Source organism: Chelon labrosus (assembly GCF_963514085.1).
Source record: "Chelon labrosus genome assembly, chromosome: 3".
NCBI lineage: Eukaryota > Metazoa > Chordata > Actinopteri > Mugiliformes > Mugilidae > Chelon > Chelon labrosus.
This window is the reverse complement of record NC_140339.1, coordinates 8,373,886-8,393,489: the sequence shown is the minus strand read 5'-3', so window position 1 is coordinate 8,393,489 and position 19,604 is coordinate 8,373,886. Positions and strand designations below refer to the sequence as shown.

At 42.2% G+C, this 19,604-nt stretch overlaps 1 protein-coding gene across 1 annotated transcript; it reads right to left on the bottom strand.

The window, feature by feature from the left end:
* Positions 1-3,993: 3,993 nt before the first annotated feature.
* Positions 3,994-19,389, bottom strand: tmod2 (tropomodulin 2). Its single transcript, XM_084541592.1, has 10 exons — positions 19,295-19,389; positions 13,725-13,938; positions 12,335-12,491; positions 8,139-8,261; positions 7,720-7,794; positions 7,506-7,636; positions 7,302-7,409; positions 7,070-7,213; positions 6,647-6,791; positions 3,994-6,101 (listed from the first exon to the last, which is right to left on the bottom strand). The coding sequence occupies exons 2-10, from the start codon at positions 13,848-13,850 to the stop codon at positions 6,070-6,072; spliced, it is 1,041 nt and encodes a 346-aa protein (XP_084397718.1). The 5' UTR covers positions 13,851-13,938; positions 19,295-19,389; the 3' UTR covers positions 3,994-6,069.
* Positions 19,390-19,604: the final 215 nt, after the last annotated feature.

Below are 19,604 nucleotides of genomic sequence, written 5' to 3'. Positions count from 1 at the left end.
ATGACAACAATCTTTCTAGCCCTCCTGATCCAATTGCACCTACATGTCTTAGGAGAGAGGATATTACTATCAGTGCAATATCACTCCCACTATCAGTTTGTTGTTTGGAGTAGGCTGCAAGTTTGATTTTGCTCGGATAACGTCATGTTTTATGGGACTGAAGTTCATTTCAATCCCTTAAGAGTTGGAGGAACATAACAAAGGCTCACTGAGACAACCAGATGGGAGTGTTTCTGTCAAACAACTTTTGTACATCTTAAATAATGTTTACCACTGTTAAATGCTACACCTCTGTCCATGAATCGCTATAAAATATGTTTCTAAATAAGACTACAATGCCGATACTGCCCAGAGAAATTTATACGTTAGTTTTTTCTGACCCCTACTGGACATTTACTGTATTGCAGCTGTACCAAGTTCAACCACCAGATGGTGCAATTGAATAATAACCAGTCGATCCTTCAACTTTATGAAACAAACAAATGAAGAGATACGGGCCTGTTTTAGTTGAATGCCTTAGATATATTTAGGTGTATTTAAATTAGAATGTTTCTGACCCCACCCTTTACATGAATTTGAGCTTTTTCCTGGAGAGAGCAGGTCGTTTTGGCTGTAAACAGACTCTATTTATCCCCACATATCTAATAACAAGGGCCATTACATTATATTAGGCTGCAAGGAACAACTGCAGTTCAAGTAACCACTTAATATGCATGCTGATGAAGAAATTGCCCGAAGGAGTGTCAAAGTAGTGTTTTAGATGTCAAATGTTTCTTTGATTTTTGTGAGCTTTTCATTGCAACACCGAGCCATTTGGCTTTCAAAGCCTTTATAGCAGTGGTAATAATCATTTTTCCACTCCATGCAGCATTTGAATTGGCAGTTTCTCCGGGCAGAGTGTGCAAGACATGAGATTAGTTGCTATTCTTAACACAAAGGAGAGGGAAATGAACGCGACGTGGCTTCTTTTGCTGCAGAAAGATGCCTGGTATCTGTGTTAAAGCTGACATTTAGGACAGGAAGCACTTTTTTTTAAGTCAATATGCTATTCATACAGGGGAGATTTTAGCAGAGGAAAACTTTGCTATCACTTCTCACACAAGCAGTGCTTTCTGCATGCTATTTCTAATTAGACAATTAATTAATCAAACTGCTGTTCTGGTTCAGGTTGAGAAGTATTGGATCAAGCACACACTCACAGATGTTGCCCATTTCTCCTCAGCCAGTCTACTGTTTCTCAGTTATTGCATAACCCTGTAAGGTATGAGGCCCCCGCTCGGAGGACACCATCAATGGCCTCATTGTCCTGATAACATGTCAGCTCTAGCCTTGAGGTGATTGAAAATAAACAGGCTTTGAAACACGATAGTACCGCAGCTGTGAGTTCAGCAGAACATTGTCAAAGATTTGTATTCCCTCCTTACTTAAAATTCAATTTGTCACCCGCCTACCTCTTAAATCAACATATTACCAATGGTGTATCACTTTATTCAGTGAGTGCTACTCCCTTATCTTGGCTGCGTGTGAACACAGTGAAGCGTGAATGCCCTTCCCATTCTCTCGTCTCCCTTGCAATCTGTGAGCCTTTGTTTACCCAGAGCATGAGGTCACAACAGACAGGGACTGCTGAGGGCTTTGTTCTGGGCTGGTGGGCGTGACTGCTGCACTCATTCAGATGGGGATTCAACTGCAGGTGAGCACATCAGTTTACAGACTGAAAGCCCCTGCGTGCAACGTGGGTGTTGTGAAGACAAAGTGTGCTCAGATGGGAGCGCAAACATTCATTTACGTATACGGCGTATGTAAATGTGCACGGTCCGCAGCTCTTTTGCGTCCCTCCTGATGTTTTGGAAGCAGGTCTAAAGTTCACTATCTCCGGTTAAATGATGCTCAGTGCTTTAAACAACTCACCAACTTCCGGACCGAGACACGAGATATTGATCAGCCACTCACGACGCAGTCCTGACATCTGTCCCCAAACAGTTCCACCTCCATCCTCACTGTGAATCTAGAGAGTTTATGGATATTAATGAGTTGTTAGACGATGACAAATTGTGGAAAAAGAATGGCACCAAGTTTAATCTGAACAAAATCCTCAAATTACAGATGAGTGTGCATGAGGGTGCCATGGACACATGTTCCAAATCAGTCATTCAGCAATAAAAGATTCACTTGGTTGAGAGGTAAAAGGTCACAAAGAAAACTCAAAACAAATCCGGTTGACTTTGTTTTAGCTTTGATTTGGACACACCATGACCTGGATGAATGTTAATCTTCTCATATATTAGTACAACGGTTAAACAGATTGCCCTTGCCAAAATGCTATGGGTAATATGATCCATTTATAAGATGGCGGTGGCTTTGATTGTGTTTTTTCTTTTCCACATTGTGACTTATAGCCTTTGCTTTTCCAGGCGTCGTTGTTTGATGCTAAGCCAGAAAACAAAAAAGTCCTGTAATGACAAGTGTTGATGTGCACTGCAGTCAGCCTGCAAGCTAAGCCCCTGCGAATATTTCCTTGAAGGCTTCATCTTTAAGGATTAACAGACGCCCTCCACTATTATTAAAACTAAACATAGCTTCCTATTCATGAGAGTGCACTCTGAACGTCCACCTAAAATAAAGACACGGATGAGAAGCTGCTGGTTAGACTCTTTTTTTTTTTTACACATGTGGAGGCAGTACTTATTAATAGCCATGGTCTAAAGAAGGTGCAGTAATACTGTACTTACATAAGAGCACAACTGTATATTTTACTCTGATTCTGATTCGGGGTTGGATGTTTTCCCTTTTGAAACGATGCCTTCCGCTGTGATTAACAGACATGACATAAACCTGCTGTTCTCGTTCTCGCTACTCTCTTGCAGAGTGGAAATACTTGAGTCATTCACCAACACCAAGCACCCCCCACCCCCCGCCCCTCCCCGGCCACAGTTCACTGCCAGCAGTGCAGAGTTTTCTCTGACAGCAGCTCACCGCAACACTCTGGCACAGGAAACTCAGGGAGGGATGGAGTCATATGCATTACATCATCTCTCAGGCATGTGCAAACAATCTCAAAAACTGGATCTGATTAAAGGGTGCATATATGTACAGCACAGAGAGTTCCTCCCAAACCAAACGATCCGCCGTCTGTCAGTTATTAGGATAGCATTTGAACTTGAGAGCAGGCCTCTCAAGCCTTACATCTAAAATCAAATTACAGATAAGAGTTTAGAGCGTTTTTCAAATGTGCTAGTGGCATTGTCTTTGTATGGTAATGTCAGGATGCCCAGAGGATGAATCTTCACGTTGTTGAAAAATATTATCATTTACTTTCTGTGATTTGTGAAACTTTTTGTGAAATCCCACGTTTAGAGTGTGTGAAGGGCATCACCAGAAACCCACTCTGCAACCGGCTGCTCTTTCAGTCAAGCACTCAATATGAAAAAATGGTAAACCTGCTCCTAAATGTCAGGTATAACTGTGTATAACATGCCTGATGCATATATAAACTCATCAGGCATAACATTATGACCACCTTCCTAATTTTGTGTAGGTCTCCCTTGTGCCTCATCAGAGAAGGGACATGGGCCTTTTGAGGGTGTCCTGTGGTGTCTGGTAACAGGATGTTGATAGTGGGTCCTATGGGTTGAGAGGAGGGGCCTCTGTGGATCATCCCAGATACTTAAACAGTTTGGGATCTAGTGAATTTGGAGGCCAGGTCAACACCTTGTGCTGTTCTTCATGTTTTTTTGAGTTGTCCCTAAATGCATCCTGCTGGGGATGGCTGCTGCCATCAAGGAGTGTCAGTGCTATGGGGTGGGGGTGCCTGGTCTGGTCTAGTTGGGTGGTACATGTCTAAGTAACATGCACATGAATGAATGCCAGGTGCAAAAGTTTCCCAGCTGAACACTGAATTGTCGGTCAATGTTATTTACTTCTCCTGTCAGTGGTCATTATGTTGTGGCTGATCAGTGTATATCTGAACTTGAAAAGAGCAAATGCAAAAGAGTATGTAAAAACATTTATTGTTGAGGATGTCTTATATTCAGCAGTGAGGTTTAACCAGTATTTTATAATAATACATATTCCTTGTGTTAACACCTGGGATTTGATTAAAGGTACAAAAAGAAAGAAAAAAAAAATCTCAGCAGTGACTTGTGTAGATTTATATATATATATATTACACACACGCATTAACGATCAGTCTACGTACGTGTGTGCAGACTTCAAATTTGAGATGGCATTTTACAATTAAAATACAATTTAGGAATCACAGAATATTATTAACAAGCCCAAAACAAAGAAGCAGTGTTCTGCTTTAACTGACCGTCCACCAGAAAAACAAAAAAAAAAACACAGTAATGTAAAAACAAAACGTTTCAAGAATACTAGCTGATATGAACATGGAAAAAGTGCACAGATATAAAAACCCAAAGTACAGCTCTTGTCCAAGGAATGTGAAGCTGAGGAAAGAATATTTTTTTTTGGTCAACAGAAACACGATGTTCACTAGTGATGACTTCATGCCAGCATATTGTTCCTATTACACATGAACAGTATATACAAGTTTCAAGTAACTCCTGAATTAGTCCTGTTATATCCACTGCAAGCAGGTTAATGTACCTATAACGGAGTCAAACTGGATGCACGGGTTGTCATCGGTTCCTAATGAATGACATTTTACTGCTGAGAGCCAAATGGGAGGGTCTGACTTATATCAGGGAGTTGTAGTTTAACTCATAAGCAGCCACAACCTGAGAAGTAAAACTGAGAAGTTTCACGCAAACTGTTTGTCACATCTTCATGTCTCACAGAGCGACCTGATGAACCAATATTATTGCCGTCAACTGAAAATCTTTTCCCACATCTGTCCTAAAACCTGAAACAACCACCATCAAGTCCAGTAGTGACGCTTTAAGCACTGCATGTTAGTCTTTGGCATGGTTAAGCATCAGAGAAACCCAGTGTTTTTTTTAGCTGTCATTTACATATTTTGAAGAAACAGTTCTCAGTCTAGACCAGGATTAATATTGCGTTCCTTTAACAATCCAATCCCCGCTTCGGCTTGATTGAAAATATCAAAATCTGCTCATAATTTCATGTCGAGGCATAAAAGTGATCAGGATAACCAATATCAGAATTTGAACCGTATCAAAAGAAGATCTTCAGTTAGAATATAACAGTAAAGCGATATAGTATGCACCGACGATTACAGTATATATTTCACATGAGGCGGTATGAGTGTGTCGACCGTCTTGTCTATAGCTGACTGCGTTATAAGATCGGCAATAACATAGAAACTTCTTGTGTTACAAACACCAGTCCAACAGTCATGCTGGCCTTACAAGGCAACTCCAATAAACAACATCTGCAAACCACCCTGCTCATGCAACGTACAAGAGTGAACTTCTCTGTGACGTTAGAGTTATTACTCCTTATTACTTTTTACATGGTAACAGACAGCTGTGCAGTCAAGACATGGTTTGCCGGCTACTCGTCGTGGCTAAGCTGAAACCATTCATTCCCCTACAGACTGGTGGGACCCTGACTTTTCTGAAGCTAAAGTCTAGGCAGGTGCAATCATCAGCTTCAGAGATATTCCCTCGAACTCTGCTGCTTCAATGCAGGACTTCCACGCCAACAGCTAACTCTCACAACGGAGCATCTAAATGTTAAGTTACTGTTTATACAAAGCGGTTATTGTTGTTGCCGTTACTTGGTTTTGTTCACGTGATTATAGCGCTGTATAAAAGGAGAAAAGCGAGTAAAAAGTCTAGACAGGGGAAAAAAAAAAAAAAAGGCTGAAGGAGCAGCTGAAATGGAATGACTAAAAACTGATGAGATTTACACCTTCGATAACAACATAGTAATAAACATAGGTATGAACATGTGTATGGGAGAGGGCAATTCCAGTTATTTCCCTTCTTCTCAGGTGTTATGTTCTGGTTGAGCGCGCCTTGCCCCGCAGTTTGGCACAAGACTAAAGTTTCCACACAGTGAGATGAGACCAGGGCACTGGCTGAAATTATTCCACATGATGAGATGAAGCACAGGGTTGGCTGGGAGGCGGGTCGGGCTCCGTCCCTACTGGTCCCCTTCCACTCGCCTCCTGCGGACTAGAGAGGGAAAGCGGAGTGAGCAGAAGTCACGGCTGCATCGCACAGGCCTGTTAGTTCACCGGCAAGACACTAAGTGAGTCATCATGAGCTGTGCGGTCAAAGCTAACACTTATTTCAACATGTGCGTGTGTCAGCGTGAACAGGAAAGAAGAAAAAAGAAAAAAAAAGAAGAAGTGTCATGTCGTCACTCTCAGATTACGTCAGTATTCTTATTGTTAATGCAGTGAACGCTCCATTCAAACACTGTGAAAGAAATCGCTGTTATGATTGATGCAATGACACACTTGGGAGCCACACCCATGCATCAGACCTGTGCTACCGCTGTTCTGACAGGAGGAGGAGGAGGAGGAGCTAAAAGAAAGAGTAGAGGTCGTCACTGTGGGCCGATGCCTTGGGGAATAAGAAACTGAACAGATGTTTCAGTGCGGTAATGACTTATCATATAAACAGTTATCAGGTGGAGGCTGAGGTGAGAGAGGACAGCTCACCCTGCTCTTGCAAGTTTAAACAAATCTCTCATTGCTGTGTGCGCGTTATCGTACCCAAGTCGTTGTTCTTGGTGATGGCTGCGGCAGCTCTGGACCGAGGCCCCTGCTGGGTGAAGTGGTAGCCGAACTTCACTATGCTGTTGTTCTCTTCCAACATTTTAGCGATCTCCATCTCTACGGTAGTACCCAGCTGCTGCCTCTGAAGTACACACAAAAACACAGAGGTCACATTTCTGTACAACTGAGTCAGAACTTCATGGACACACGGACATACTAGATACTACTAGAAACTCTCAGCTAGACTTAAATGTCTTATTCAGGCAGTGGTTTGTGTTAGCTGGCAGTTTCTTTAACAGCATGCCATATAATACAAACTATACTACTTTCTACTATACCACGCAGTGTGAAAAACCATATATTCCTTTGTAAAGTTACTGTAATGATGACAATACAAAACCCTCCTCATCTTGGTTGTACCTGGTTGTCTATCTTGATCTCTATGAGTGTGTCATTATCTCTCAGCGCATCCACCAAAGCCTTGACGCCTGCCCCGGTGATGAAGTTGGACTCCAGATTCAAACTCCGCAACGTCTTGTTCTCCCGCAGCATTTCACCGAACACCTGGGAGGAGGAGAATGAAGAATAAGGAGGACGAAACAAATCACGAGTCATAGCTGCCGATAGAAGACCGTAAACCACTCCCTCTCACCACAGCGATCGGGTCATTGCTCCGTGTCGCTGCCAGGCTGAACTTCTTGACGTGCGTGTTCTTCTCCATGGCTTTGGCGAAGTCCTTCAGAGTGGGAATGGGAATGTTCTGAGGAAAACCAACAGAGACACACTGCCATTGGTCCGGGGATTGACAAGCATTCACACACACACACACACTCTGAAAGGTTGTGTTTCTGTGTACCTTAATGTTGTTGAGGTTGACCTCTGTTAAGGAGCTGTCATTGTCTTTTATTCTCTGCAGAGTTTCCTCTACGTTGGTGGGATTGGGAGGCTCATCGAACACCGGGTTCATCTTCTCCCCTTTGATCACATCTAGGAAAGACACACAGGCTGATGTGAAGATATTGATCCTTTCTGTCCTTCTGAATTACTGTTACACTCCTTATTGAACTCACTGTTGTAGGAGTCTTTAGATCCAGTCCCGTCATATGTCTGAGTGCTGGTGACCAGCGTGTGCACACCCAGGATAGCTGCAAACAAAAGCAAATTCTAGACTCACTAACTGTTTTGATGAATCAGAGCATGGGTTCAGTATAAATGACGGTAACTAAATCTACACAGTGACGGCACACAAGACAAGGGGTGCTGTTTAGCTCAGGGAGCCTTTTCATTCCCCCTATCAACACCCACAGTAAAGTACAGGGCCATGGGACAGAGACACAGTGAAAGGAGCCTGTGTTTTACTGTCCAGCAAAGACTGGCGTCAGGCAGACTGAAAAGTCCTCACAACTACTAAAAGCTTAGAGAGGCACCCTCTTACAGAGTTTTAAAACCTTTTAACAAAGACATCTTATATTTATTCATTCATTCTTACCTGCTAGATCACACAGTTCTGTATCTGTAGCACTGGACAGAGCTTCCTCTAACTCGGGATCAAGGGTTGTGACTTCCTCCTGGCGTGTGTCTATTGGTTTCTGCTTCGGAACAAATACTTTACCTAAGGGGAAAGAAGAACAGAAGAGTTTCAGTCTTCATACATATGGAAAGCCAATAAATCACTTTCACATCCATAAAGATAAAACAAACAGGTACGAGCAGGCAGGTGAACATTTTATGAGATGTTAGGCAGCTCCCATTTCTACAAAAAACGTTCAACTGTTGGTTGTGACTCGTTTATTTTCTTGAAACCACTCAGATTCGCCTGTCGTGGCATGAGACAGCATGAATGCCAATTGTTGCAGGAGTGCGTGTGAATACAAGCTTAAGTTAAAGCAAATCTATAACGGAGACGCACACAGACGTTTTCAAATTCACACCAATGCTAATCAGACCTTTTATTTGGAGTCACTACATCTTTTACTTTTATCTTTGAAGCCCTTTATCTTGAGTTTTACTCATGAAAGCCTACTGAAAGTTTTATTTCTTTTCTTGCGTTAACAGGAAATTGGCACTTCGAAGTTTTACTGTATTTGGTCAGCATTAAAAACAACTACATCCACTGTGACTGAACACTGACAAATTATAAAAGGAATAGTTCAGGCCAGTTTATAATTATGGTAATGTTTCTGACAAGGAGGTGAAGTGTGAACAACAATGTGCTGTTTAAATAAATCTAAGCCTCCTGCTGTTTTATACAACATTCCCCAAGATTCAGACAAGCAGAGCTCAGTCCAGCCATGGCTGTCTGACGACTATGGTATTGCCATAGTAACCTATCGAAGGGAAAAAAACAGACAGCGCAAAGGAAGTCATGCAACAATGACTTGAGTCTAATCTGAACTGCACTGCTGGGGCAGCAAACACTTGCACTGGGCAGAGAGACTGTGCAGTGGGTGCCATTCGCTGCCTCTCTAGTATATGCATGTCTCCTTAAACAAAACACCCCGTGAAGGAGGCCCTCCCTCTTTGCCCTCCTTCAAAGTCAGTCAAGCCCCTCAAATGGTTAGAACTGGTCCCCAGTGGGGGCTCTGGCACTTCCTGAAAGCGAGAAAACAGTAAATACAGTCATCAGGCAGCATCCTGTGCCAGTCGCTCTGAGCGACATTTGAGAGGCGAGGAAAGACAGAGCCAAGAGACTGGCAAGTCTGAAGTCATCTGTGTGATCCCAGAGGAGCGTGTATCATTAACTAAATGGGGGTCTACGTTGTAAAAATGTTAGGGAAAATCTGACAGCAGTGCCTGCGAGAGGAAAATCTGAGCAGGTAGTCACTGGCCGTACTACATAATAAAGGAACGTGACTTTCCAACTTGCCTTACTTTTCAGGATTTTGTCATTTTGCTGTGGTCACTGATCTTGAATGTTTGCATCATTGTGAAAAATCAGAGCATCCACAAATAAGGAAGTTTACAAGAATCCCTTCAACCACAACATCAACTAGGGAAAACCACACTAAACACACCAACAATCCCTCACTGCATTGGATTCCACATAGGGGTCAACTGAAAAGATCATTTCAAATTGTTCTGCCTTTTTTTTTTTGTACAAACAATATGGGTTAACCTCAGTTACACATCTTACCAACTGACTCAACTTAAAAAACCAAAGAACCATGCAGCCACCATACCACTCGACCAAAACAGTCTCCTAAAGATGAACTGCCTGGGTACAAAAACTACAAATCAACAACAGGAAAGGACCCTGTGAAGACACTGAAGGAAACAGGCAGAAAAATATCTACATTCACAGTAAAACAAGTCCCACATCGACATAACCTGAAAGGCTGCTCAGCAGGGAAGATACCACTGCTTCAAAACTATCATTAAAGTGAAATGGCCATAATGACCGTCTGGAGGAAAATGGAGGAGGTGGACAAACACCATCCCGGCTGTGAAGCATGGGGGTAGCAGCATCATGCTGTGGAGGTGATTAGCTGTGGGAGGCACTTCAGAAAACACATGGTATCATGAGGAAGGAAAAATATGTGGATATGGTAGCAAAATCAGTCAGGAAGTTACAGCTTGGTCACAAATGGGTCTTCCAAATGGAAATGATCCCAAGATATGGCAAAATGGTTTAAGGACAATGAGGTTGAGGTATCCGAGCGTCCATCATAAGGTCTTTACTTGAGTCCAAAGAAGATTTGTGGGCAGAACTGAAAAGTGTGTGCGATCAAGGCAGCCTATGACGTATTGTAAGCAGCTTGTGTAAGGCTACCCAATATATTTAATCTAGGTTAAACAATTTAAAGGCAGTGCTACCAAATTCTAACTAGGCTCATGTAAACATCTGACCTACTGGGAATGTAAAGAAATAAATAAAAGCAAAGCAATGATTCCTAATTAACCTAAGACCGCGAAGATTTGCAATGTAATTCCTAAGAAACACTTAATGCTGGAAGCAATGCAGTGCAGTGCTGCTATGTGCTCGTGTGTTTTCACTTGTGCAACAGCCCCGCCTCCACTGTGACCTCAACAAGCACACTGTGTTTCAAAGCATGCCTTAAGTGCTACGAGTACTCTCCTTTTGTTCTGATACTCAACCGACTGTGCCGTACAACATTTCTTCCTGTTCTAAAGATAATTAACTTCAGTCACCATCAACAGAACTTAATAAAACTGACAAACCCTGCAGGAAATCCAAGGATCAACCGCAGGGATAAATACAAACAATATGTATTATAGTAAAATAATTAGGACTGGCCCGATGCTAAAGGCTTGTAATGGTTACCATGGTACTTAATCGGCCTGTTTTCCTCTGAACTTGCGTGTGTTATTGAAGCTAGAGACATAAACACTCGTGACCACATTATCTATCAGCAGGGGGTGAGTATAACAAGGGGGAGAAAATCATCTGCATTCCACAGAACCACCACAGTGATGGGAGTTTTCCATGTTGTCATAGAAAGCACACACACACACACACACACACACAGATGGAGTATAATTTCCAACAGGCCACTGTTAGGTCAGGGGAAGATGTCAGTTCCATATTTCCTCTACAGCGCGGGAGTAGCTTTTAAGTCTCTGGAGAGACCAAGAAAAGGAATTCCGTCCTCGGGAAAAGACTTCCGACAGAGTATTGTTTCTGCTCACTTTTCTCTTGGGTTTCTGCCACGCCATCCCGGAAATAAACGCATCACTTGTCTCTTCTGAAAGATTCCTAAAGATACGTGCAAGAATGTCTTGTGTAACCTGTTTGAACGCAGCAAGTTTCTCTTGAGAAACTGAGTTTATTTCAGTTTATATAGCCACGTTAATCCCATCTGGTTCAGCAGTGGGTGTTAATTTCACCGTTCTGCGAGGAAGGAACATTCCTGCCACAAACATCCCCTGTCTTGTATATTGCCCCTCGGCCAGACAACTATATGATATCACAGATTGCGGCGATGATTAATTCCACATGTCTTGAGTCTTTTCGCACTTTCAGAAGTACTACTATAAGAACAGTTGCCAGCTAAAAAGACAGATTAAAGAACTGTGAGTATTGCATAACCAATTTAAATGGCTGCAGAATGAATCATTACTTTTATGACATCAAGATGTTACTGAAATGCTGAGCACATTCAACCTCTGAACCAAGAGGTTATTTAGAGACTGATTTAAGAATCCAACAAAACCTGTTGAGAAACGCATAGATGCTTCTTCTGATAAAGCAAATGGACACAGCAGCCTGAGCCTCAGACTAAAGCAAACCAAACAAGTCATAATATCTCAAAGCTGAACCAGTGACTAAATAAAGTAAATTCACTCAGTACAATCTAACGTAGTTTGAAGCAATTTGACCAAACTTTCCTTCTCCCTTGCCACTCACTACCTCCTATTCCCTGGTACAAGCACACCTCCCCCACACACTGCTCTATGTTGCATAAGAGCAGACATGCATTAATAATACCTGCAAAGACAGCAGAACAGTAATTACTGCTGCTGATACATACACAGCTGGACCTTGAATCTTCATCCCCTGAGAATTACAGTACTAACACGTGATAGCACCTCGTAACAGGTGGGATTACTGATTTAGGAATGACACTCAAAATATATCTTGAGTTTCTTTAAATCAAAAGTCACAACTGGTTCCTCTTTGACCAAAGGTCTGTAGTTCTATTAGGGCAACTTTAAAAGAAGACGCACCTTTCTTCTCCCCAGTGAAGGGCACTACATCCTCTCTGTCCTTGTACTCCATGGCTTCCTTCTCCAGGTATTTGAGCAGACGGTCCCTGTTGAAAGATCCTGTAGCCTCCTTAGACGTCTGGTCCTTCTGACGTAAACCCGCTGGGAGGAGAGCATTCTGAGGAGAGGAGACGAGGAGCCACGTTAGACCTGTCAACTGATGGACACGTCAAAATGCTCCCTACAAACTCCTGTATCTACGTTCTGGTAAATGCTGGATAATATCGTCTAAGAGTGAAAAAACATGCAGTCGTGCAAATTGTGAAAAATATCATGCATTAAGGAGAATGCAGGAATAAACAATCGATGTGGACTAAAAGCTAAATAATATGGTTGGCACATTGACAAACTTCTGTCAGATGAAGAGCTGCAACTGAATGCCAATACATCCCTTGCACCTTCAGTGTGAGTGTGGTAGTTGGCCGACTATTTCATGGAAAATAACAATGAATTACAAGTTCCTCAAACAGGAAATAAGATTTTTGTGAACTAGTTTAACTTGATGCACTGCCATAAAGACTAACACAAAAATGAAACTGGTTGTGGATTGTTTTTTTGTAGGGCCAGTAAAGCGCTATTTATGTAATGTAACTAAGCGTTGCAGTGACGCAAACGGCAAAAGCTGTAAAAACTGTTGTTTAGCATTTATTTATTTCATCCTTAAACAAAGCTGCTTAACAGCCGACACACAAGCACAGATGTATAAGTGCTTACACCAACATAGGCTCTGCATTGATCCCTTGCGAAGGTATAACCCAGGCTTAAGTAGATAAAGAAATGTTGAAATCTAAAAAAAATTAGTTGAGGCAGCCTGTGAACACTGCAGCAACTAAAACCAAATGCAGTACTAACGACATGAGTTGCAGAGGTTAATTATTTTCCCACTGCTGTGGACTGTTTCCTCTAGGGTGATTTGTCTCATTCTGTTTAGATGGAATTTGAATAAAACATCAAAGGGATTGGGAGGGCTTTCTTTATACTCTGCGGCCTCTTCCTCACACAAAATAAACAAACACAATGTACTGACAGAGCTGATGCTGCTATTATTTTCCCAACCACAGAGGCTATGAGTGGTACGTGTGGCTGGAGGGGGTATAAGTAGAAAATCCAACTGACTTATTACAACCTCAACAAGAAGAGTACAGTTAGGTGGGGTAGTTGTGAAAGCTTCAGGTTTACAACTTGTCTCTTACTGGGGAAAATGAATAATGGCTGCAATAGATTTACTAGCTTTATGAAAACATGAACTCTTTTGTTTTAAATTGGCCATTTTCCATTAAATCCCTTGGCTACAGGAACTTCCTCCCACTAAAGAGCCCTGGAGCTCCTCCAACCCTCACCGAGCCCTGACCTCAGGGTCCATCTCCTCGAGGGCCGTCTCCAGCTGTTTGAGCTCCTCCGCCGACAGCTTGTTGAGGATTTCATCTTCGTCCAGATCCTTGTACTTCTCCAGATCCTTCTTAAACGACAACGCCATGGTGCTGGCTATAGCTTGCTTAGCAACACTGAAACACAGCCACGCTGATTCTTCTCGGGCTTACTGCTCCAGACCAGGGAGAGGCGACCTGAAAAAAAAAACACGAGGGAAAGCGCATGATGAGAGATGGAAAGTTCCCTTTAAGTTAGCTGATCCAAACAATGAAAGGGAATTGTTTATCTCATCCCTGTGAAACAATAGTTGATCACAGATGGGCTTGATAATAAGGCCTTGCAATGATGCAATGCACACACACACACACACAGCTGGAACAAAGGAAGAACTTTCTCAGGCTCGGAGGAGTCACGTGATCGCTCCCATAAGGATCACTGCAAACTACATATATGTGCCCCAAAGTTGTGCAAGACACAAAAGACATTAATTCGAATGGATACGGCTGTGCAAGTGTATATTTTTCTTTTGAGACTGAAGGGCGTGAACATAACTTCATAGTTAAGATAAAATGAAGCTCTGATTAAATAAAGCTCAGATAAGTGATTGAGTTTGAAGTGTGTGTCCTGTCAAACAACATGAAGAGGCTCCAGCCTTCAGTTCCCGCTCCCACGCCACAGTCTGAACACTACACGACCTCATCATTTCCCAGTAGGACTCCACAGATGGTTTTTCTCTAAATCACTTACTGTACACCGTCCACTCACACTGGCCTAAATAATCATGTGTTGCAAACACAAGTTATTTTACAAGTGTGAGAGTTTGTGTATAAACTATTATTAATGCTTATTTAACTAGTTACTTTACCAGTAATTGAAATAAGGAATCTTGCCGCAGTTTCTGCCTTTAGATGCCCAAAATCTGTAACTGTGAAATACGGCACCATCTCTAAAACTCAGTGACAAGTGGGAAAACAAACTTAACTCCGCGGTTCAGCCAAGGATTTTTTTCAACATGTAGCACCATTTCCCCGGAGCTGCCTGACTAATTTCTCCAGTCCAGAGAATTCCCTGAAGAGAGCGACCCCGCCTGTGTCTCTCTCGCTCTGGATCCACAATCCAGGCTCTGTCCCGGGCTAATTCTTCTCCTCACCTCGTCCATTACTCCCCTGCAGCTACTCACATTCATCTCTCAAACGGTTACGGGAGTCATAACCGAATTGCAAGGGCGAGCGTCAGCATATGAAGCCGGGCTCAAATGTCAGCACTGATTGCTTTAATCACAGCGTGTGAATGTTATGATCTACAATAATAATCTGAGTTTACTGTTTTACTGTACACAAGTTTAATCAGGCCTTGGAAAACAATGTAAGTACAGAACTATCATGTGTGCTACTGGTGAGACCTAATCCAACTTCTTTTTTTTGTTGTTGTTGTTGCATGTTTTGTAAATAAACAAGAATTTCTTGTTTTTTCTTATTTGTATTCTGCTAGATCAGGGCTGTTCTGTGCAACTGCATTAACTACAAAGAACTATATGCGTGAGAGTTTAACAGCTCTGCAATGCATTAAGAAATAAATACCTGCCTCTAAGCTATTCCTTAAAGATTTTACTTTTATACATAACAGTCGGGCCTTCTTGATTGAGCAAAAGTAAATAAGTACACCGGCTTTCATCACGAAGAACACTTACAGCTGGATGGTTTTAACAAAATAAATATCCAGACTGAAACCTATTTATAAACAGCTCGGTGGTGTATAGTTTAACTTGAATATTTACAGTGTCACAGCAAACACTAAATCATAATTCTCCTTAGACCAGCGTTATAAAAAAAAAAAAAAAGCATTATACAACAAACATCTCTTCTCAGTTCTGTAAAGCACCTCCACGAAAATAAACATTTTAGTCACGTTCTCCAACATTTGGTCTTGGTTTGCGGCAGACGGAAACAAATCCGAAAGATCCGGCTAAGCCACGCTCAATCCGATCAGATCATTTTAAAGATGCCTTCACGCCGGAAATCTCTCGTATCATTGCCGCCAACAGCGAGGAAGGAAATCAGCAGAATTCAAGCTGAGCTAATGGTAAATGGATGCCCCAGTGAAGACCTCAGCTTGGAATATTATGTGAATACACTATAAAACTGTAATGTTAGGAGGACTAAATATGTTATGCAACCAAATCATATGAAAATCATCCTTCGTGCTGCAAACAAAACACTGGTCGTCTGTGCTGTGCTCGCGGAGCAGCAGTAGGATTTGTTTCTCGTGATATTGTCACAAGCCATTGACGCATGCTTCTGGAAAAAGGAGTTTTGTTCATCTGTTGTAGTCAGACAGTAATTATGAATTCATTCAGCCTTTACGGAAAGCCAATTTTCCACAATCTTAGAAATATGCTTGGAATATAAGGAAAAAAAAAGCCTCATGACCAGACTAATACTTTATTTACTTTTCCAGGTGACTGTTCTGGCATCATACGCATGATTTATCACTAACTGGTCCTAATTTAAGTTAATTTCCCCAGACAAACTCTTATGGTGAGCAGAAGGAAATGCATATTATGTTTCTGGACAGGATCATGAAAAACCAGAGACTACAGCCTGAGATGATCGCAAGTCACACACGTGTGCGCTCACAGACACACAAACATAATGCTCTTATGAGATGAGCTCAAAATACTCTTTACCACATCAGCCAACTTTCTCTCACTTTCCACTTTACTGACACACTAATCACCAGATTTACAATAACAGCCACTGTCTCCAGCAAGAGACAGAAGACAGAGGAGAAAGGAAGCAAGCAGACAGGGATAATGACGACAGTGGGTGGGCTCAGGCCGAGGTGGAGACACCGAGAGGCTCCATTAGTCAATTCCGATTGATTCCTTTCTCCTGCTTGCTAATCTTTCAAGACAACAGATGGCTCGAAGCCAATAATGCTGCAAACCTGTCTGCACACTCTGCGCTCACCTTGAGCTTTCCTCCACTGACCTGTACACTCAGGCTACTGGACAGAAGAAAAACAATTTAACACGTTGGATATTTTGGGCTTATTTTTCCCACCAAAACTGCAATAAACAGTATGAAATGATAAGCATTATTATAACAGGGTTCCCACTCCTAACCTGAAATTATTTTCCAGGACTTTTCCAGGACATTTTCAGCTGCTACAGAGACAAGTTATCATGTCATACACTAATACATTCCCCTGTCCCGCTCAATGATACTAGCAACACTGGCACTTTTCAACTTACCGTAGTCCCGAGTTTTGTCTCTAGGAGCGGGGTCTGAAAAGTCGCTAAAGCCAGAAATTCTGTGCTAAAGCTAGCGACAAAATCAAATTTGATTTGCTGGTAGTGTCACGTGGGGCGCTGCGCTGGCTAGAGGCAGAGAAGCTCTGTGCCTTATGTTGCCCAGAAGACATGCATGCGCATAACTTTTAACCCGTTTGCATTCGCTCATAAGGCAGGGGGAGGATAAATAATTTTCCAGGATAATTTAATAATTTCCAGGACGTTTGACCTTTTTTCTCATTTTCCATATGTTTTCCATGACTGGAAAATTGGTCAATCATTTTCCAGGTTATCCAGGTTTTCCAGGACACGTGGGAACCCTGTATAAGGTGTGTAAGTACATTTACAAAGTTAAACCATGTTTTACACAAAAATTATTCCAATGGTGGATAAAGTCTCGCATTGCAACAAAAAAAAAGTGGGTAGTTTTTTGAAAATTGCAAATTAGGTTATAAAAGAGGGGAGTACAACCTGTACAATACATTATTCTACCTTTGTTATTAGTATCTCCACTGTGAAATACATGAACAGGTTTCATGTCAAATAGTGAGACACTATCTTATTTCAATAAGTGATGGTGTCTCATATCAGATATCAGGTGCAAAGCCCTTATATAACACTTAGCAGCAACAACACACATTATCTCAGGGTTTATTTAAGTTTTCAAGAATGTCAAGAGTTATTTAGATCTCAGGCAGAAGCTGGGGGAAGAGCAACACGAAGCTCAAATATGAACAGGAAACACCGACTGGTAATGCATTATTATAGCACACCGCCCCGACAACACACAAAAAGACTATAGTTAGAATGACCCAGCTATGCTACCCATGGGACAAGACTCTGTACTTCCTCCTCCCACCTACTCTCCTCCAGTGTTACTCGTTTCTCCGCCCTGATGTTACTCACTTCTCCTTAATGGCTTCTGTCTTGGTCTCCTAAGGTGCCCACATGAAACGATGAATGTCAGAGAGGGATCGTCACTGCAGTATATAAGGAAGACGACATATGTGTCTAGAGAATAAATGTTGCTCATTCAACATTTCTTTCCCTCCAGCTCTTGCACAAGTGAGACAAAGGGCCACACAGGAAGTAGGGTGTTTCTCCAACAAACACAAATCATTTGTATATTTCCCTTCAACGCGCACACTCAAGATAGACACCACGTTATTATGTAATGAGAACAGATTTCAAGGAGTGCCTTGCCCTCATGCTCAGTCTACGGTGAAAAGTATACAGATTAAACACACATCAATCTGAGGAGCCTAGTGGTACAGCAGGCGCCAAAAAATGCCATGTCAGCAGTCAACACCAAATTCCACTTGATACCTGCTTTTCAGCTTCAAGTGGCCACCCGCCTGCAGGCTTAAAGGGGAAAACCACACTTCCCTGAGCAGACGTCCTCCTCAAGACTAGTACCACACCCTTTAGTCACCACAGAGGCCTGCTGGTCAAAATGCCATTGTTAATTATCTCATAAACCTTTTGTATTAACTCTTGAACAGGGAGTGTTAACAGTAGCTGACACGAGTACAACCACCTTACACTTCACCAACAGGTAAAACAGCTGATAAAGCCACAGCCTTTCCCATGACCGCCACACTGGTGTGAGTCATCCCACTAAAAGTATGTCCTTTAAAATACACAACCTCTTGTCTAAGACAAACAAAGATTGCATTCATGCCCTGTCTGCACAATGTATTGTCTGGATAAGATAGATGGGCAGCTCAGATTAAATAAATCCAACACTGATACTGAGCTACTGAGGGCATAAAACATGATATAGGACAACTACATACATTAAGTGTGTGTTACTCTGGTGGTAATTTAGGAGCCCTCGCCCATCTAGACACAGGGGGCTACGGAATAACGTAAGCTAACCCGTTCTTGACATGTTTGCTTCCCACATTGACAGTAAACATGTTGATCGTTAATCATCGCCGCCGAGCAAAAGCAACCACATATATTTCTTAGCTAATACACAGTTAAACCCAGACAAAACCGGTCCATGGGACACTTTCTCAGGTAACTTAGCAACATTTGTCGGATGCAGCACACACACACACCATACAAATCAGCCCGTTCAGATGTAGAAGCTAACATGCTAACATATGCAGTTGACTCAACTCGGTAGCCGTTAAGCTAAACCAGGCGGCCACTGAGAACATATGCAAGTGACAGCGTTTAAAAGTGTACGGCTGTCACGTGCGACTGGATTAATGTACTAATTTCAAAGCCCACGGTGCTATCTGTTGCCTTACCTGAGACTAATAGGACCAAGCTACGGAGTGTCCAAAAAAACCTAAGTCCTCCCAATGAATTGCGATATCTTCTGAGCTTGATTTCTCACTCAACCCAAGGGCGGTAACACAGGAAGAGGGAAACGAAGCGTTGCCTGAGTGGCGCCCGAGTTAGCCAATAGGAAGAGAGTATGCCGGGGCTGAACCAATGGAATGAATGATCCCGCCTCTTTATCAACAGAAACCAATCGAATGAGAGATAGGGAGACGTTATAATAAAATAAAATGAATAAAATAAAATTAAATTAAATTAAACTAAATAAAATAAAAT

Excerpts from the sequence above, each read along its gene's own strand:
- tmod2 (XM_084541592.1), bottom strand. The coding sequence starts at position 13,850 with ATGGCGTTGTCGTTTAAGAAGGATCTGGAGAAGTACAAGGATCTGGAC. Across the intron at positions 7,637-7,719 it reads ATCTAAAGACTCCTACAACA|ATGTGATCAAAGGGGAGAAG; the intron begins GTGAGTTCAATA and ends TGTCTTTCCTAG. Across the intron at positions 6,792-7,069 it reads AGATCAAGATAGACAACCAG|AGGCAGCAGCTGGGTACTAC; the intron begins GTACAACCAAGA and ends TGTGTACTTCAG.